At 45.0% G+C, this 18398-nt stretch overlaps 1 protein-coding gene across 2 annotated transcripts; it reads left to right on the top strand.

Moving 5' to 3' along the window:
- Window positions 1–5232: 5232 nt before the first annotated feature.
- On the top strand, window positions 5233–14695 carry SNU13 (small nuclear ribonucleoprotein 13). 2 transcript variants are annotated; one of them, XM_008702940.2, is made up of 3 exons: window positions 5233–5351; window positions 12501–12621; window positions 13484–14695. In XM_008702940.2, exons 1-3 carry the CDS (start codon window positions 5349–5351, stop codon window positions 13744–13746), a joined length of 387 nt encoding a protein of 128 aa, XP_008701162.1. In that variant the 5' UTR covers window positions 5233–5348; the 3' UTR covers window positions 13747–14695. The 2 variants fall into 2 exon arrangements, with proteins under 2 accessions (XP_008701162.1, XP_008701163.1); XM_008702941.2 differs by lacking the exon at window positions 5233–5351 and adding an exon at window positions 9649–9770.
- The last annotated feature ends 3703 nt before the right edge of the window (window positions 14696–18398 follow it).

Below are 18398 nucleotides of genomic sequence, written 5' to 3'. Positions count from 1 at the left end.
TGAGAACATCAAGGGGTCCCTATGTCCAGAATGGAACATGTGATGAAAAGAGTGCTGGGAGATGAGGTCAGAGAGAAATGTAGGACAGATCATGCTGGGCCTTGGACTTATGGTTAGGAGTTTGGATTTTATTCTGAGTTTGAGAGGGAGTGTATCTCTAGGAGCCCTTGTAGGGATTTGAGGGGCAAAGTGTTAGGGTCTGTTTTTAAAAGTTGGTTCTTGCTCACAAGCATAAGGTTAAGCCAGGTGCAAAAGAAAACCTGTATGATTTCATACAGGCAAAACTAGTCTATGTTATTAGGAATCAGCATAGTTGTGACTACTGCAGCTTCTGGGCTGCAGTAATGGTGTTTCTTAATCTGGGGGCTGCACATGGTTGTATTCAGTTTGTGAAAATTCATTGATTTATACACATATAGTCTATGTATGTGTATTATCCTTGGATTAAAATTTTAAGGGGGAATTAGAAAGAAAGAAGATCATTTTGTCAGCTGAGTGGAACATTGTCTGTGCTTGGATGAGAGAGGCCCCAGGAACCAGACAGAAGGCAGTACTACAGTGTAGGTGAGACATGAGGGACACTTTGCCCAGGGGGCTGTGGGGAGATTTCAAGAAGTGATCATATTTGAGATCTGGTTTGCAAGTAGAGCCCATAGGACTTGTAGATGGATTGAATGTGTGGAGCAAGGGAGAGAGACCAGGGTGACTGATGGGTTTGGGGCCTGGGGATGCTCTCTCTCCCTGACCAGTCTTAAGTTCCCCCATGTGATTCATCTCTGGTACGTAGGGCATAGAACAGGGGCCTCGTAGCAAATGAATGAGAGAAGCTTAGTGCTGAGGGAAGGAGGTGTGTGGGGCCCCCTCACCTTGATGACCTTCCTCATGCTGGGGTGGGTCCTGGTGACCTGGTGCCAGTAGTGCTGGACCTGCCAGATGAGAAAGAGGCAGAGCACGAGCAGGTTGCCACAGCACCGAGGGTCCCTGCAGCTGCGATCCTCAGAAAGCAGGCCCCGCACAGGCTCCCACTCAGGGCCCTGGAATGGCCCCACCACAGCACAGGCTCCCAGCAGTGGCAGCAACATGACAAAGCTCAGGTGAGCAGGTGGTGTTAGGGAGTTGGAGGGCAGGCCTGGTATGGCTGACTCAGCCAGGTTGGGGTGAGATAGCCCCTGCCTCACAGTACCTGTGTCACTGAGGCTACCTCACAAAGGAGCCTCAGCCTCCGTTCCAGCTCCTGAACCAGGCACCAGAGCTGGTTAACGTGCCCTCAGTGCAGGTAAGACCAGCACTGGGGACCTGTCCAAAAGAAATTAAGAGGAAGAAGAATTTGTTTTAGATATCCTGTCCTCTGGAGTGAAGAGATTACATTTCTCCCTGTGTGATGGGGTGATGTAACATGTAGCCCACATGATTTCTTTCTTCCTATTAGATACTTTCATCAGTGTGTAAATCTGTTTATCTAATACCAAACTTTTAATAATGAACACTGTATTGAATATGTGTATCCTTCTTTGACCACCTAGCATTCCTTCCTCTTTGCTCACAGTATTCTGGTTTTCTGTTGGGGATTACTTTTCCCATCTCAGGATTGGTAGAGAAATAAATCAGTGTTAGTAGAGAAGTAAATGCTACCCTGAAGATTGTCCTTCACCCAAAGGTTATATTCAAAATATTGAATAGTGGAACAGAAAGGGGCATCAACCAATCAGATGGGCCAGGCCTTAACCCTTTAATAGCTGCTTTGTAAGTGTTTCTGAGAACCCCAGGAGGGGGACATCACCTACTTACCAACCAGTTGTGATGTATTTCTCTATTTTAAAAACCCAGTATGCTACATGATGTATCCTGGCTAAATGTCACCCCAGCTTATATCTGATACTCTCTCATAGATCTAGGACAGTCAAGGAATGGAGGTGTGACTTAGGTTTGCCAACTGGGCTTTCTCTGCCAGGGCTCTAAATACCAAGAACAGAGATTCAAGGTGGGAATAGGAAGTTGGTGAGAAAAAGAAAAAGAACTGGCCATTTCTATCAATTAAGACTTGGTGTTGCTAGGAGCTGGCCTGACACAGCTGGGTGTTGGTATTCTCCTGTTCAACATAAACAACTTCATAGATTATCAACATCAGACAAAGCCACTCTGTGATAATCAAGACAAAAACAGAACCACTCTTTAATCCCATTTGAACACAGACAAAAACATGAACATTATTGAAACCACAAAAATCACCAAATTCCCCTTATCCTGGTTAATATGAGTGAGTGCTATTTCTTTACCAATTACTGCTTTAGCCCCACTTCATTCCGTCCACCTTGTAGGTAAGATTATTAAGATGCACGGGGCGCCTGGGTGGCACAGCGGTTAAGCGTCTGCCTTCAGCTCAGGGCGTGGTCCCGGCGTTCTGGGATCGAGCCCCACATCAGGCTCCTCTGCTATGAGCCTGCTTCTTCCTCTCCCACTCCCCCTGCTTGTGTTCCCTCTCTCACTGGCTGTCTCTATCTCTGTCAAATAAAATCTTAAAAAAAAAAGATTATTAAGATGTGCAATCATAGGGGTACCCGGGTGGCTGTGTCGGTTAAGTGACCAACTCTTGATTTTGGCTCAGGTCATGATCTCAGGGTCATGAGATCAAGCCCTGCATCAGGCTCCACGCTCAGCAGGGAGCCTGCTTGAGATTCTCTCCCTCACTCTTTGCCCCTCCCTGCTTGTGCACTCTCTTTCGCTAAAATAAATAAAAATAAATAAATAAATCTTTTTAAAAAGAAGATGCCCAATCACAGAATTATTCACACTCCCTGATGCCATCTAATCCAGAGCAAACCCCACAATTCCTTGAACCCACCCTAAAATCACCTAATACAACCCAAATCCTACAGTAAATCCTTTCTAATGCCTCTTATTGAGAAGGCTTATCATTCCCCATGGTGTGCATTCTGCCTTGATGCAATAAGTAATAACACTATAGGGTGTGTTCCTGCTAGTCCTTGGCCGGAGGGCATTGACAATGGAGTGAGACTGTAGGGCTGGTTCTGCCCTCACAACCAACTCCTGTGGAATCTATGGGATCCACGACAGAGTTTTTTGCAAACTCTTTTTTGGTTGCTTGCCAGCAAAAATCCCTAAGTGAAATAGGCACTACCTTTGGACCAGGCATAGTGCCAGCAGATAGGTATCCAAAGTACCCAAGCCATCTACAAGACCTGCACTCATAGAGCTCTCAGTGTGGTTGGAAAAGTGGACACTGAATAAAGGCAGAGTTGACAGATGCTATAATGGGCAAGGACACAGGGCTGTGGGTCCATCCAGCAGGGGCATTTACCTGGTCTGGGTGATCAGGGAGGCTTCACTGAAGAGGTGATGAATAGGAGTTAGCTTAGCAAAACAGTGGAGCACATTACACCCAACAAAGGGTGATGGATGGGTTAGAGAAATTGGGGTGTGCTCAGGGTAGAAAAAGAGGGTAGAAAAAGGTAGAGCTATTATCATTGGGATGTAGGTGGGGACTGGTGGAGAGGGGCCTAGTAAGCTATGGCAAGGACTTAGGGTTTTAAGCACAGAAGTGTGGTAAAAGAAATTTATAAGACAGATTGATCTTGAACATATGTCAACATTTATTAACTTACTAGCAAGGGATACAACAAAATACAAAAAGGTGACCTAGCTTTAAGAGAATTTGGAAATTGAGTTATTATATAGTCAGGAAACAGAATTAAGTGAGATGTACTGTCTCCTTACTCATAGTAATAAAAACATCAAGTTCCCATCGTTCTTTACTGAGGAGACCTGGGATATGACGGTCCTAGATGCCAGGTAGGCCAAATAACAACTGGAAATTGTTATAAAGGATATGTAAAAAGCAAATGATAAGGACACATCTATAAATATAAATTGGAATGTTTAATTCCCCAACAATGGTTGTTGATATGTCCCATTAGTATGGAAACATAAATAGGATCTGAAAAGTGAGCAACAGAATCCAAATTACAGGTTCTACTCTTACACAGGACCCATCTGTGGGCCTTTCTTAATTTGGAGACAAATCATGTTCTTTGACAAGCTGTATAAGATATGCATGAGGTGAAGTTTGATGGAGCAATTTTTTATGTAATTTATGTTCCATCCTGCAGCCAGTTCAAACCCATCCCGTTGCCCCATACCACAACTCGTCTCAGGTATAGCAGCCAGATGTGGTGGAAGTAACCCAGGCCAATAGCCAAAATCCCAAGGCCAAGTTCTGATTCAGCTACTGCCTCACTCTGTGACTGTGGGCAAGCAGCTGGCCCCTCTCCACCAGTCCGCACCTGCATCCCTTCTCCGGGCCTATAAAATGAAGAGATTGCTGCATGATTCCTAAGGGTCCTCTACCTCTAGGTTTCCAAAATAATTAACTGGAACTAGCCTATAATGGGCTAGTTTTGGCTAGATCCAAATGGTCCCAAGATGTGCCTGGCATCATGTTGGAGAGAAATGAGTAAGGGCCCTAAGGATCAGAAAGGAGTTCTTAGAGGTGGCGAGGCATGAGTCTAGCTTTAAATAATGGAGATTTGGAGCAGCATAGAGAAAAGAGCAGTATGCTGGGCAGAAGAAAATGGGTGTCCTATGACATCTCAAAACTCAACCTGACAGAAATTCAACCCTCACCCCCAAACCTCTTCTTCCAGAATTCCTTACTCAATGGATTCCATTTCTGGTGGACTCCACATTTCCCACCAGTATTTTAACAAGGATATCTAAATATGGGGGTGCCTGGGTGGCTCAGTTTTGGTTAAGCGCACCTGCCTTCCGCTCAGGTCATGATCCCAGGGTCCTGGGATCCAGCCCCACTCAGCAGGGAACCTGCTTCTCCCTCTCCCCACTGCTTGAGCTCTCTCTCATTATCTCTCTCTCTCAAATAAATAAAAAAATTTTTAAAGGATATCTAAATACGAAGGAGAGCATTTAGGATCATCCATCATTACCTCCATACCGTTCTGTCACCTGTGTAGGGTCAAAAAGATGATTTTGAAAGCACAAGAATGTGCTCAAAGATAAAGAGGCAATGGAACCGATGACACCACTGAAACCTGTTGGTGTGTGTATGTGTATGCATGTTTAATTCATTGCTCCTAACAAAGATTTGTAGTATAATAAAAACAAAAATTGCAAACTCCGACCCCTCTCCCAGAACCTACGCAATTCCGGGGCGCCCTTAGAGGACGCATCCGTCCGCTTGTAATGGCGTCAGTTCCGCTTCCTGCCGCACGCGGCCATTCCCATTTCTCCGGCGCGACCTTCCGGCTCAGGCGCGCGCGCTCCCGCTCTGACGTCGCCTGCGCTCCGAGGGGTGGCAGGACCGCGAAATCGCAGATATGGTGAGTGCGTGCTCCTGGCACCCGGCCTGGGAAGCGGGAGACTCCGGGTTCGTTTCACTCACTGGACCGCCGGGGCTTAGAACGTACGCTGTTTAGACAGCCCGGCCCGGGGTTAGACTCCCGCCGGCCGGGAAGTCCCAGCCGTCCGGCCCCGAGTTAGAACTCGGGCAGCCACGGGGACCCAGCAGCCCCGCTCGAGGTTAGAACTCGGGAAGCCTCAGAGTCCCAACTGCGGTGGTCGGGGGTACTTTGCAGCACTGTGTGCGCGTGGCCGAAAGCGTCGGGAGAGTGGAGGAGCCCTGGCCCAAGGTGGGAGAAAGAGACCAACCCACGTGGGAGAGAGTAGAAAGGTGGATGAGAAAACTTGGCTCCATTTTTTTTTTTTTTCCTTTTTGGGGATTGCTAAGGATGGTGTGGAACCCAGGATTCAGATCAGCCTCCCCTTTCCCACTTCCCTATTTGTTGATGTTCAGGAGAGGGAGATACAGATTTCCATGGATCTGCGCCTTAGTGCCCGCCGAGAGTTACACGTGCCAGGGACTTATGGGAGCCTTTGGCGTTTGGGGGCTGTGGGAAATGTAGAGTGACCCCGAACCCCGGCCTGGGTTGACGAAAGGCTTCCGGGAGGCGGTACTCTATCAAATCAGAGGTCCTGGTAGCACCACGTGCAACTTCTCTAAGCTGTTGGTGATCTCCCAATTTTTAATCAACTCCTGTAGGTTGGTAGCTGGTTTTGTTTAGCACTTGGTAAGGAAGGAACAGTTTGCAAAGAGCTTCCACTTCCATGGTGACGTTTAGTCCTTCCAACGGAGCTTGGATCCCGTTGGGCATCTTCCCCCTTTTTGGTCCCCCCCCCCCCGGTATTTTGAAGCTAGTACGTGGCTGAGCCTAGAACTTGCAACCAACTCGTCTTACACAATTCCATGAAAAGTTTTGGAATAGGGTGGTCTCTAGTTGAACTTAGAAGAAATTTCCCTCAACTGTGAAATGGGGATAACGATGCATGAGGATGTTGTGATGATTAAATGAGATAACGCAAGGGCGTTTGGGTGGGTCAGTGGTTTGAGCCTCCCACTACTGATTTTCTCCCAGGTCATGATCTCAGGATCCGAGGAGCGGCACCGTGTCTGGCTCCATGCTCAGCGTGGTGTCCGCTTGGGATTCTCTCTCCGCCTCCACCCTGCTTGCTCTGGCGTGCGCACTCTCTCTCAAATAATAAAACTTTTTAAAAGAATTAAATGAGATAATGCATGTTAAATACCTAATCCTAATACTTAGTATGGTGTTAATGAGCACGCAGTGTTTGTTGTTAAAACTTTTCGGGGTGTTTTTTGTCTTTTTGGTGTACAGGGAGACCAAACGGATCAGGCTAGGGATGAAAATTAGCTAGCAGTATGCTTTCATTCCTTCACTCATTTTGATAACCCTCGGAAAAATTAAAAGGTGAATAAATGCACACTAAGCAAATTTCAGTTACTATTTATGAGCCGACCTTTTATTGTTGATTGTAATTAAAACGATAAGGTGAGGCCTCTTTGATGGTTTTTCCGGCTCCTGAAGTCTTCCCTTTTTATGAATTTAATGTTTTGTTAAGAGTTGAGAATCCTAAATTCCAGAGATGCATTGGGAATACCTGGCAGGGACGCCTGGGTGGCTCATTTGGTTAAGCAGATGCCTTCGGCTCAGGTCATGATTACAGGGGTCCTGGAATCAAGTCCCACAACCGGCTCCTTGCTCAGCGGGGAGCCTGTTTGTCCCTTTGCCTGCCACTCCTTCTGCTTGTGCTCTCTCTCTCTGACTGATAAATAAACAAATAAATAAAATATTTTTAAAAACCTGACTTTTTAAAAAGTATATATTTAGGAGTGATTTGAATTAAAGTGTTGTTGGGTCCTTTATTGTTGATGAACATTAGATTTTGATAAGTCAAGGACATGTGTTGTAATAACTCAGGTAGCCACCAAAAGAATACAGATCTGTAAGTCCAAGCCAGTAAAAGGAATAGTGGTGTGAAAATAAACCCAAAGGAAGGAAAGAAAGAAAAAGAAACATATCAGTTGGAACAAACAGAACGCACAAAAAGAAGGATTTGAACCTAATACATCAGTACTTACGTAAATATAGAAAAAGACCAAGTGCTCCAATTAACACAGATTAAAAAGACTGGTAGGGGCGCCTGAGTGGCGCCGTCGTTAAGCGTCTGCCTTCGGCTCAGGGCGTGATCCCGGCGTTCTGGGATCGAGCCCCGCATCAGGCTCCTCCACTAGGAGTCTGCTTCTTCCTCTCCCACTCCCCCTGCTGTGTTCCCTCTCTCGCTGGCTGTCTCTGTCAAATAAATAAATAAAATCTTTAAAATAAATAAATAAAAAGACTGGTAAATGTATGCCAAGTTAAAAGGTGTGGTGTAGCCTCTATAAACATCATAAAGAAACAGGTTTTAAGGTGCAAGGCAGGGATGCCTGGGTGGCTCAGTCGGTTAAGTGTCTGCCTTTGGCTCAGGTCAGGATCATGGGATTCTGGCATTGGCAGGGTGTCTGCTTCTCCTGCCTTCCCCTGCTGGTGCTTGCTCAGTTTCTCTGTCTTCCTCTCTCAAGTACATAAATAAAATCTTTAAAAAGGTGAAATGCATCTGTGAAAATAAACAGTGGCTAAAAAAATAAGGTATGAAGAAAATAAAAATGACATAATTACAAGAAGAAATAGACAAATATGCAATTATATAGCATTTAAGTATAGAAATGATAGATGGTGAAGCCAGAACATCAGTATGGAAATAGATTTGAACAACACCTTCAATAAACTTGATCTAGTGGTCGTAGTGAATCTAGTGAATAAAATCATAACGGAAATTTGAAAACAGAACTGATCAGTAATGAGAATACCACACACCAGAGCATGTAGGAAGCAGCTAGAGTATTACCTGGAACTTAAAATGTTTCTGTTGGAAGGAAAGGAACTATAAAAGGTAGGAAAAGAATAAAAGGACAAAAGCAGAAATTATTGAAAAAGCAAATAGATCCGACTGTTATAGGGAAGACAATCAGAAAAATTTTTTGAAAAGTGCCCTCCAGTGAGATTAATCAAGAAAATAAGCAAAAGAGGTATAAGTAAGGGGTAGCAAACATGCAGGAGACATAGTCTGCAGATATTAGAAAGGATATTATGAACAGTTGATAGCTATAAATACCAAAACTGAGATGAAATGAATAAATGTCTGAAAAAAATGTAATGTATCAAAACCAATTTAAGTAGAAATAAAACTGAAGGGGCACCTGGGTGGCTCAGACGGTTAAGCACCTGCCTTTGGCTCAGGTCAGGATCCCAGGGTCCTGGAATCGAGTCCCACTCCAGGCTCCCTGCTCAATGGGGAGCCTGCTTCTCCCTGTCCCTCTGCTTGTGGTCTCTCTCTGCCAGATAAATGAATAAAATCTTAAAAATAATAAAACTGAAGAGTAAAGAAGCAAAGTTAATTTTTTTTTCATGAAAAAAATCCTATACCTAGTTTTGAAAATAGCTTTATTGAGATAATTTATGTACTATAAAAAGTTCATCACCTGTTTGAAGTGTGTAGTTGAAAAGTTTTTTTCATATATTTACAGAGTTGTGCAACCACTGCTGTAGAATTTTAGAACATTTTTATCACCCTCCCCAAGAAACCTTATGTCTGTTAGCTAAAGGATATAAAATTATAAGAGCCTATTTAAGTTGGTTTTACCTCAGGAATGCACAATTGGCTTAACATTCAAAAAACTGNNNTAGGGAAAAAAAGGGAAAAAGTATTTTTCATCTGAGTCAGCACAAAAAAATCTGACAGAATTCAACACCAATTTGTTTAAGGAAGAAATTCTTTATTTTTTATTTAAATTCAGTTAGCCAACTGATGGTACATCATTAGTTTTAGAGAAATTCTTAATACAGTAGAAAATAAAGTGAACTTTTTTCTTAATAAAGTGAATCTTCTTAGCCTGAAATTGGTAGGAGTAAATTTAAAAGGTATTAAGCCTTTTGGAAAAATTGTAAAGCCTTATTGAAAAGTACTGACGTAGTATATATATTTAAGTGATTGATAGATTCTGCATCCTAAATCTTTTACCGCAGTTGGGATTATATCAAATCTACAAATCAGATTGTCCCAGCAGATTTTTGTGGGCCTTGAGAAGCTGATTCTAGAATGTATGCAGAACAGCGGACCAATAATGAGGAGACCTTTTCCCCACTTGTTCAGGGAACTCTAGGCCTCACTTAATACTTCATCCTGGGACCACTGCCGTATTTTAGGGACCGGGAGTTTGGGTGCAATCTCACTCTTGATGTCACTTCCGCTGACATCACCCCTGCGTCACTTCCTGCTTCTCTGCGGGTGGGTCATTTCTGTGTCCTTGCGGTATCAGGCAGGAGACCACCGAGACAGACGCAATGGTGAGTGTTCCCACCGGGCCGGCACCCACGGGTCACCACCTAGAGCTGCGGTGCCGCGTGCCGGATGCCGCGGTCCAGCCTCCAAAACCAGGGTTGGACTCGACCGCCGCGGCGAACCGCTCATTGCTCGCGATGATAACGTGGAGTGCGCCCGAATTTTATATACAAATATATATAGTTGTAAAAAGGGTCATAGGGAAAACAAATGAGAAATTAATGAAAATGGTTGAACTCGAGAGGTAGGGATGAGGAGGAAGGAATGGTATAAGCAGCCCCCATCCAGTTTGTTCCCTACATGGGTTATTTTGAAGCAAAGCCAATGACGTAGCATTTTATTCATAGGTATTAAAGTATGTAAAATAAGGGTTTTTAGCAACTGCAATGCCATCATAATTACCCAAAATTTAATAATTCTGTAATAGTAAATACCTAATATTAGAATCAAAGGTTTGATCAGATTTTTTTTCTTTCCTTTTTTTTTTAACCCCCAAGACTACTTGGACACAGATGTTTTGTTCTTCAAGAGGGGTGATGAACACATGGCATCTTGTGATGTTGGTAGCTGTTAATCAGTGTCTGGAGCTATTAATGTATGTCTGGATTAATTACCTAATGAATATGGGTTGCAGGATGGTGGGATTTGATTGAATCATTCCTTCTTTATTAGGTGGAATAATGATACAAGGGAAAGTTGTCATCGATTTGTTACCTAGTGATACAGTCTGTGTAGGAAAGGTGGGAATGAATGCTTTACTGTTTACCAGTTTTCAAAACACTTTTAGCTCATTAAAATAGCTTTTACTTTGAAAACATGTAGATGTTTTATATATTTGAAAAGTAAAATCTTAATTTTTTTAAGCAAGCTGAATACGAAGGAACCCAAATTGTATATCAAATTGATAACCACAGGGAAAAAATTGATTTGAATAACTTGAATATAGTACTCTGACTAGATGGCCCTGGTCAGGTATGTTCTAGGAACAAAAAGAAATTTCTGCCTTCTTGGTAGAGGTACCAGCCATTTTGTATGTATTAACAGGTCAGGTAAATGAGAAAATTACGTTTTGGAAACCAGGATTTTTTTTTTTTTCTTTTCTTTTTTAAATGATTTTTTATTATATTATGTTAGTCACCATACAGTACATCCCCGGTTTCCGATGTAAGGCTCGATGATTCATTAGTTGTGTATAACACCCAGTGCACCATGCAATACGTGCCCTCCTTACTACCCATCACCGGTCTATCCCATTCCCCCACCCCCCTCCCCTCTGAAGTCCTCAGTTTGTTTCTCATAGTCCATAGTCTCTCATGTTTCATTCCCCCTTCTGATTACCCCCCCTTTCTTTATCCCTTTCTTCCCCTACCGATCATCCTAGTTCTTATGTTCCATAGATGAGAGAAATCATATGATAGTTGTCTTTCTCTGCTTGACTTATTTCACTTAGCATTATCTCCTCCAGTGCCGTCCATGTTGTAGCAAATGTTGAGAACTCGTTCTTTCTGATAGCTGAGTAATATTCCATTGTATATATGGACCACAACTTCTTAATCCAGTCATCTGTTGAAGGGCATCTCGGCTCCTTCCACAATTTAGCTATTGTGGACATTGCTGCTATGAACATTGGGGTGCATATGGCCCTTCTCTTCACTACGTCTGTATCTTTGGGGTAAATACCCAGTAGTGCAATGGCTGGATCATAGGGTAGCTCAATTTTTAACTTTTTAAGGGACCTCCACACTGTTTTCCAGAGTGGCTTTACCAACTTGCATTCCCACCAACAATGTAGGAGGGATCCCCTTTCTCCACATCCTCTCCAACAATTGTTGTTTCTTGCCTTGTCTATTTTTGCCATTCTAACTGGCGTAAGGTGGTATCTCAGTGTGGTTTTGATTTGAATTTCCTTGATGGCTAATGATTTTGAACATTTTTTCATGTGTCTGTTAGCCATTTGTATGTCTTCATTGGAAAAGTGTCTGTTCATATCTTCTGCCCATTTTTTGATTTGTTTATTTGTTTCTCGTGTATTGAGTTTGAGAAGTTCTTTGTAGATCTTGGATACCAGTCCTTTATCTGTAGTGTCATTTGCAAATATATTCTCCCATTCCGTGGGCTGCCTCTTAGTTTTTCTGACTGTTTCCTTGGCTGTGCAGAAACTTTTAATCTTGATGAAGTCCCATAAATTCATTTTATCTTTTGTTTCTCTTGCCTTTGGGGATGTGTCATGAAAAAGGTTGCTTTGGCCAATGTCGTAGAGGTTGTTGCCTATGTTCTCCTCTAGAATTTTGATGGATTCCTGTCTCACATCGAGGTCTTTCATCCATTTGGAGTTTATTTTTGTGTATGGTGTGAGATAGTGGTCAAGGGAAACCAGGATTTTTAGTGAGGACAGAGGAAGATTTGAATACTGAATGGGGAATAGAGAAAACTTTGTGCTGCATTTCTATAAATTATACCTTGATTTTGATTTAGTAAATTCATATGACTCAAGTGGATACTGAGCCATGAGAACCCATTTGTAATCCATTTGCTATAATATTACCAAGCAAAAGAGAGGCAAATAAAAGTATATAAGCTTTAGTGTACATCATTGGAGTGGGTAATTGCTAAAAAAATTTTTTTAAGCTGATCATTGTCTCTCAGTTGTTAATTGAAGTGTTTTGTGACTTGTCTGGAACAATTTCTGGTTCAGTTTGATGCTTTAATGACTCCCCCCACTTCCCACCCCATAGACTGAGGCTGATGTGAATCCGAAGGCCTACCCCCTCGCAGACGCCCACCTCACCAAGAAACTCCTGGACCTTGTTCAGCAGTCGTGTAACTACAAGCAGCTTCGGAAAGGAGCCAATGAAGGTAAGGCAGCCAGAGAGTGCTTCAGGTAGAGTGATAAAGGCACTGTCTCTGGCTTAGATTTCCAATTTGGAAAGAGGGCTGGATACTCTTGATTGGAACCAGTGGAGGGGCTTTCAGAGCAGCATTTTGGCAGTGCGCGCTAAAGGCTCACGGACGAAGAATTATTCCCGATCTCCTGGTTGTTAACATTTTGCGGCATTTGCCTTCTGCTGAGAATGAGAGGCAGGATTTGAACTCGGGCATTGTGGCTCCATAGTCTGCTCTGGTCAGTGCGCCAGCATTAACAGAGTATGTCTGTGCACTAGCACCGGGCCACAGAGATGAGCAGTCGGGAGTGGTTAAACAATGCTGTGGGGTGCTGATTTTGCTTGGTAAGTTGCATACAGTGTGAGCTTTCCAGAAATATTGCTCCTGACAGATTGGGATGGTAAAACCCGGATCCTTCCTTGATCACAGAGTTTGAGAAGTGCTCTACCGCAAAGCCGCGTGCTGGCAGAGCTTGTGTGCAGGCTGTTCCCTGTCGACCAGGCAGGGGATGGTGGTGACTTGGACAAGTGTGGTGGTCGAGGAGAGGAAAGAAGTGGTCTGTTTCAGGATGTGTTTTCACAGAACTGATGGGTTTGATGTAGGGTTTGAGAAAGGCGTGGAGGATGGCTAATTGACACTTAAATCCCTTATCACTTCCCAGGGCCACTATGGGACACAGAGAATTGCTTGTGCCTTGGGATTTTTGCCCAGTTCTCTCGCACCTGAGTTTCTTTTCCTTGGAAATTGCTTTGTTGTAGCTTCCATGCCCAACCTCCCCCCCGCCCCCTGTGCCCCCCACCCCCCACTTACTGACCTCCTGTCCTTCTCTCCTCAGCCACCAAAACCCTCAACAGAGGCATCTCTGAGTTCATCGTGATGGCTGCAGACGCTGAGCCCCTGGAGATCATCCTGCACCTTCCACTGCTATGCGAGGATAAGAATGTGCCCTATGTGTTTGTGCGCTCCAAGCAGGCCCTGGGGCGGGCCTGCGGGGTCTCCAGACCTGTCATTGCCTGTTCTGTCACCATCAAAGAAGGCTCACAGCTGAAGCAGCAGATCCAGTCCATTCAGCAGTCCATTGAAAGGCTCTTAGTCTAAACCAGTGGCCTCTGCCCCACTCCTCACTGAATCCTCCCCCTGGGTTTGTGTATCATATTGTCTGTGTTCACTGTAGTTTCTCCAGCTCCTTCTCGTTATATTCTAGTACGAAAACTGGGTTTTGCATTTTTGTATTATTTTTGTTTTATAGGATGTTATCCATATATTAATCCCCCACCCCAGTCTCCCATTCTACTCTCTCTGCCGTCCTATCCTCTCTTTTGAGAAAATGAACTAATGCCGAAAATAGGCGGAAACAGAGTGGTGACACCATTGAAAGGCAGGGAAGAGCCAGGCTAGAGATCTGGTTCCAACATTCAGGCGCTAACTTCCTGCTGTATGTAGGACATGATGGATGTAAACGCCGTTCACTTTGTATCCCTTGTGCCTGGAGAACAGAATCATTCCATACGTGTTTGCCCACTAGGGGGCTATGTATCATTTGGGGAGAAAGCATGTATTCTGTGAGGTCGTTAGATGTATGTCCAAGTGTCCTTTGCCGATATACCCCTGCTGTCTGCTTTGGTCATGTGATGTTATTCCCCCTCTCCCCCAACTCCCAACCATGCCCCTGAGGGTGGCGGGGCAGCAGCATACCAAAGAGATGTGCTGCAGAATTCCAGAGGCTGCCTGGACCAGTCAGACATGAGGCAGCTGACCTAGTCTTGAAGGAATCCAGAGTGGCTAGGGAAAAAAAGGGTCAGCTGATGCTGGAATGAGGAAGTCTGGGCAAGTCACAGAGACCTGACTGGAAGCTACAGCAGAGATGTTGGCATCAAGGAAACATCCTCTCTGGTGAATGGAGATGTCTTCAGTGGACACTTAGTACCCGTTTCCTGCCACGATGTGGGTCAGATGTATGTACTCTTCATCACATCGGAAGGACAGTGCTAGTGTGTCATTCTTGTGAGCACCCTAATAAAGAAATATATTCATATTCCAGTTTAAAGAAAGTGTGAGTCTTGGTATGTAGCCAGCTAATACCTGAACGAGGAACTGCTTAGCATTATTAGAATGGTTATAGCTTCTCGAGCTTTTTACCGAGAATGTGTGGAAAAGCCACTACCTCAGGTGATTTCTGTTGCTCAAAGTATCTTGTACAGACATGATCGTTGAGGTGTTGCTCTCACGCTACAAAGGGTTTCTTACCCACAGCACTGCTGATGTTTTGGGGCTGGATAATTCTTTACGGTAGGGGGCTGCCCCTCCACTGCTGAATGTTCAGCAGCATCTCTGGCCTTTACCCACCCGGATGTCAGTAGCAATCTCCCACCCCTAAGATGTTGCCAGATGTTCCCTGGTGGCAGTCACCCCTAGTTGAGAACTGTTGCAGAGCTAGGGCTCCTAGTAGCCTTTGGCAGATGCTGGGGGGGGGGGGAGGTGATGACTGAAGCCATTGCCACCTCACCTGCCTCTTCTACCCATTATCTTAGGCTAAGCACCATGAGATCCGTGTACCTGAGCAAGAGAAGTTCTCTTCCGAAGTATAGATAACTGGATACCATAATGGTCGGATGAGTGAGGATTTTATTTAGTGTCCTTTTGGCCAGCTTGGGACCATATGAGGAAACTCGGAAACCACCCTGTCCTGCTGAGGCCTGTTCTGCGCCTACTGGGCTAGTCATTTCTCCCAGCTCATTCCAGTGTTTATATACCCCCACCCCACCCTAAGCAGTTTTAGATTTGTGGATCGTGGAGTTTGAGGTGCTTACTGTCTTTTGTTGTGTATATACATTTATAATCATACCTTAAAAGACGGAAATATTTGGGGGATGCAGAAAGTTCAAGAAGACTGATCTCCACCTAGGTGGAAACCAGGCCATCTCCACTAGAGCCCTAAGAAGTGGGGTGGGGCAGGGGCTCCTGGGATCTTCACCCCTCGCACCCAGTTTACTCTGGAGTGTTAGCCCAGTTGCCATGGCCACATCATAAGCCTTCAAAGGGCAGGGTGTTCATCTACGATCCTCTGAAAAAAACTGGGTCTTTTCCCCTGGTCCTAGTGGCCTCCACTGCCTGTCCTGTGTCTGCCTCTCCACCATGTTCTGTCTTTGCTTAGTGTTTCACATTTGGTTTCTCCAACACTCCAAACCTACTTTCTTCTCATATTTGGTGTTCCTTTACTGTACTGATGGCTTTCTCATGCCAGCCTTGATTCAAGTATCACTTCTGTAGGGCCCGAGGTACAAACTACCTCATCTCTCCTCTTGCCCCCAGCGTTGGGACATTCAATTTTTAACTTGTCCTTACCTAGTCTCTGAGGTTGTTTTCTGATTTTTGCCCTCATGAGAGAGCAGGAACTTGGGTGACGCCCTAGCACCTGCGGCAGTGCCCTAACACAGATGCTCCAAAAGTGGAGAGGGGATAATTCCTGAAGCCTAGACACGCAGGCAGGGACATCAAGTAATTTCCACCCAGCCACCCATGAAGATGGTTGCAGAATTTTGCATATAAACATTTTGGAGAGAATCCAGTGGCTTTCATCATGTCTGAAAGGGTCCTCTGACCCCAAACACACACTGGTTAGGAACTTCTGTTTTAGAATAAGTTTCCTGAGAGGCCCCACGGTTAAGGAATATTTTTTACATTTATAATAATGACCTTGCTAAAGGTCATTTGTAGTCTGTTAAGTACTAAATAATGCATTTCCATTATCTTTAATCCCAAACTGTGATGGGGAAGGAAGGGGCTTGTTCTAGACACAGTGTCCCCGAGTCCCTCTCAATGTCAGCTAAGTTACATTTTGAGAAATCAGGTACGTGCCTCTGATTTTAGCAGACATATCTGCTTACGGTGGGGGCCAGGGGTAGGTGGATATAATTGTCCTCTTCTGAAGGAAGAAAAAGTATCGAGTCAATATTTTCCAGGATGTCCTATGGCAGCCAGCCTCCAAGATGGCAGCCAGTGATGCTCCCGTCCTGGAATTCACGCCCTTGTGCAGTCTCAGCCCACACCAACTCAGAGCTGGACTGATGACCAACATGGCGGAATGACGTGTGACCTCTAAGGCTCCATAAAAGACATTACAGCTCTGCCTTCATGTCTTTGGATCACTGGCTATGAGGGAAGTCATAGCCGTGTTGTGAAGTCCCTTAAGCAGCCTGTAAAGAGGTCCGAAGGCTTCTAGCCAATAGCTAGCATTAACTGCCAGCCACGGCAATGAGCCTGTCTCATCTGTACTCACGGGATCTTAATTTACAGAGATGACTACAAATTAAGGAGAGGAGAGGTCGATGCCACTGGAAGAATTTACTACTTAGATTTGCCCAGGCATGCCACACCACACAGGGCCACAAGGGAAGCACCCAAGATTTGGTCAGGTGGTAGAAGCAAGAGCAAGGGGAAAGCTTAAGCCACGGTCTTTATTGGGGTTTCTGGCAAAGGCAAGGCAGGGCAGAATAAAACAGCTTAGGATTCACTAGTCTGAACAATTCCAGTGGGCTTTGGGCTGTGAGAGTGCTTTCAAGTTGCCTGGTAGCTGGCCCTGAGATGACTTAGGGCAGGGACAATGTTGGTGTTTGGCTTACATGAGAGGCATGCCGGCAAATACACTGTTAACTATGTTCACGAACTAGCTAGCCCTGGGAGGGGCAGTTTCTCCCCAGGCCTATAAGCACCCCCCATCCCAGATGTCAAAACAAAATACAGAAAATTAAAAACCAGATTAATCAGCCTTCTTGTAAGTGGATCCTCCAGCCTCAGTCAATCTTTCAGAGGACTGCAGGCCTGACCACCATCTTGAATGCAACCTCATGATTGACTTCAAGCCAGCCTATCCGCTCCCCAGTTCCTTACACACAGAAATGGTGAGAGACAATAAGTGTTTATTGTGTTTAAACCAAGTTTTGGGCTGCTTTGTTACATAGCAACAGACCACTGAGGTTGTGGGGGTTGGTGACACTGAGGGGGTCAACACAGCAATAAATACGGCCATGTCAAAACTGTAGGGTCACGCAGAACACCAGAGGTGCTGGCAGGGCCCACAAGGGAAACACTCCCGGCTGCTTCAGAGTGGCCAGAAGTAAATCCCAGGTAGGACTGGCTTTCATACGTGAAGCAGTCAGTTACAGTAAGAATTATTACACATTCAGGGACAAACTAGAAAGACTGGATAGTCGTCTGAGTATAGCAGGTGTCTGTTTCCCCTCCGTGTGGATTTGAGGTTGGAATTTCTGGATGAGGGGGAGGGAGCGGAAGTGGATGGCTAATCTCTCCCAGGGTTCATGGTCCTGCTTGCTTTTCTGCTAATATTTTAATAAGAAATTAAAACAAGACGTATCAGAAGATGTTCTCTCTGCATCTGACCTGGAGGTACAAACGCATATGCGCATGCGTTTGCTTGCTGTGGTGCTCTCCAGCTGCTGCCCACCGCTGCACCACCTGCCCAGGCTGGCGCGCTGACCCCACCCTTCCCACCGGCGGTGCGCATGCGCGGCCGGTTCTCCATTGCCCCCACCACCACCCAGGACATCACCACCCCCTGGCGGACTGAAGTGTGTTTGCAGCCAGAGGGGTTAGTCGGCTCAGAGCTAGACCTACTAAGCGTGTTAATGTGTTTTCTCATTTTCACCATTCCGCATTATCACTCTTATTATAAATATGAGGAAACTGTGGCTCGAAAATGCCAGGTATGGGGCGCCTGGGTGGCACAGCGG

The sequence above is a fragment of the Ursus maritimus genome, unplaced genomic scaffold (assembly GCF_017311325.1).
Source record: "Ursus maritimus isolate PB19 unplaced genomic scaffold, ASM1731132v1 scaffold_21, whole genome shotgun sequence".
NCBI classification, from domain to species: Eukaryota; Metazoa; Chordata; class Mammalia; order Carnivora; family Ursidae; genus Ursus; species Ursus maritimus.
Note: the sequence above shows the minus strand (reverse complement) of the source record. Positions and strands in the feature narration are given on the sequence as shown.

Bases quoted from the DNA above. Each gene is read 5' to 3' on its own strand.
- SNU13 (XM_008702940.2), top strand. The intron at 12,622-13,483 runs GTAAGGCAGCCA...TTCTCTCCTCAG, and splicing joins TCGGAAAGGAGCCAATGAAG to CCACCAAAACCCTCAACAGA.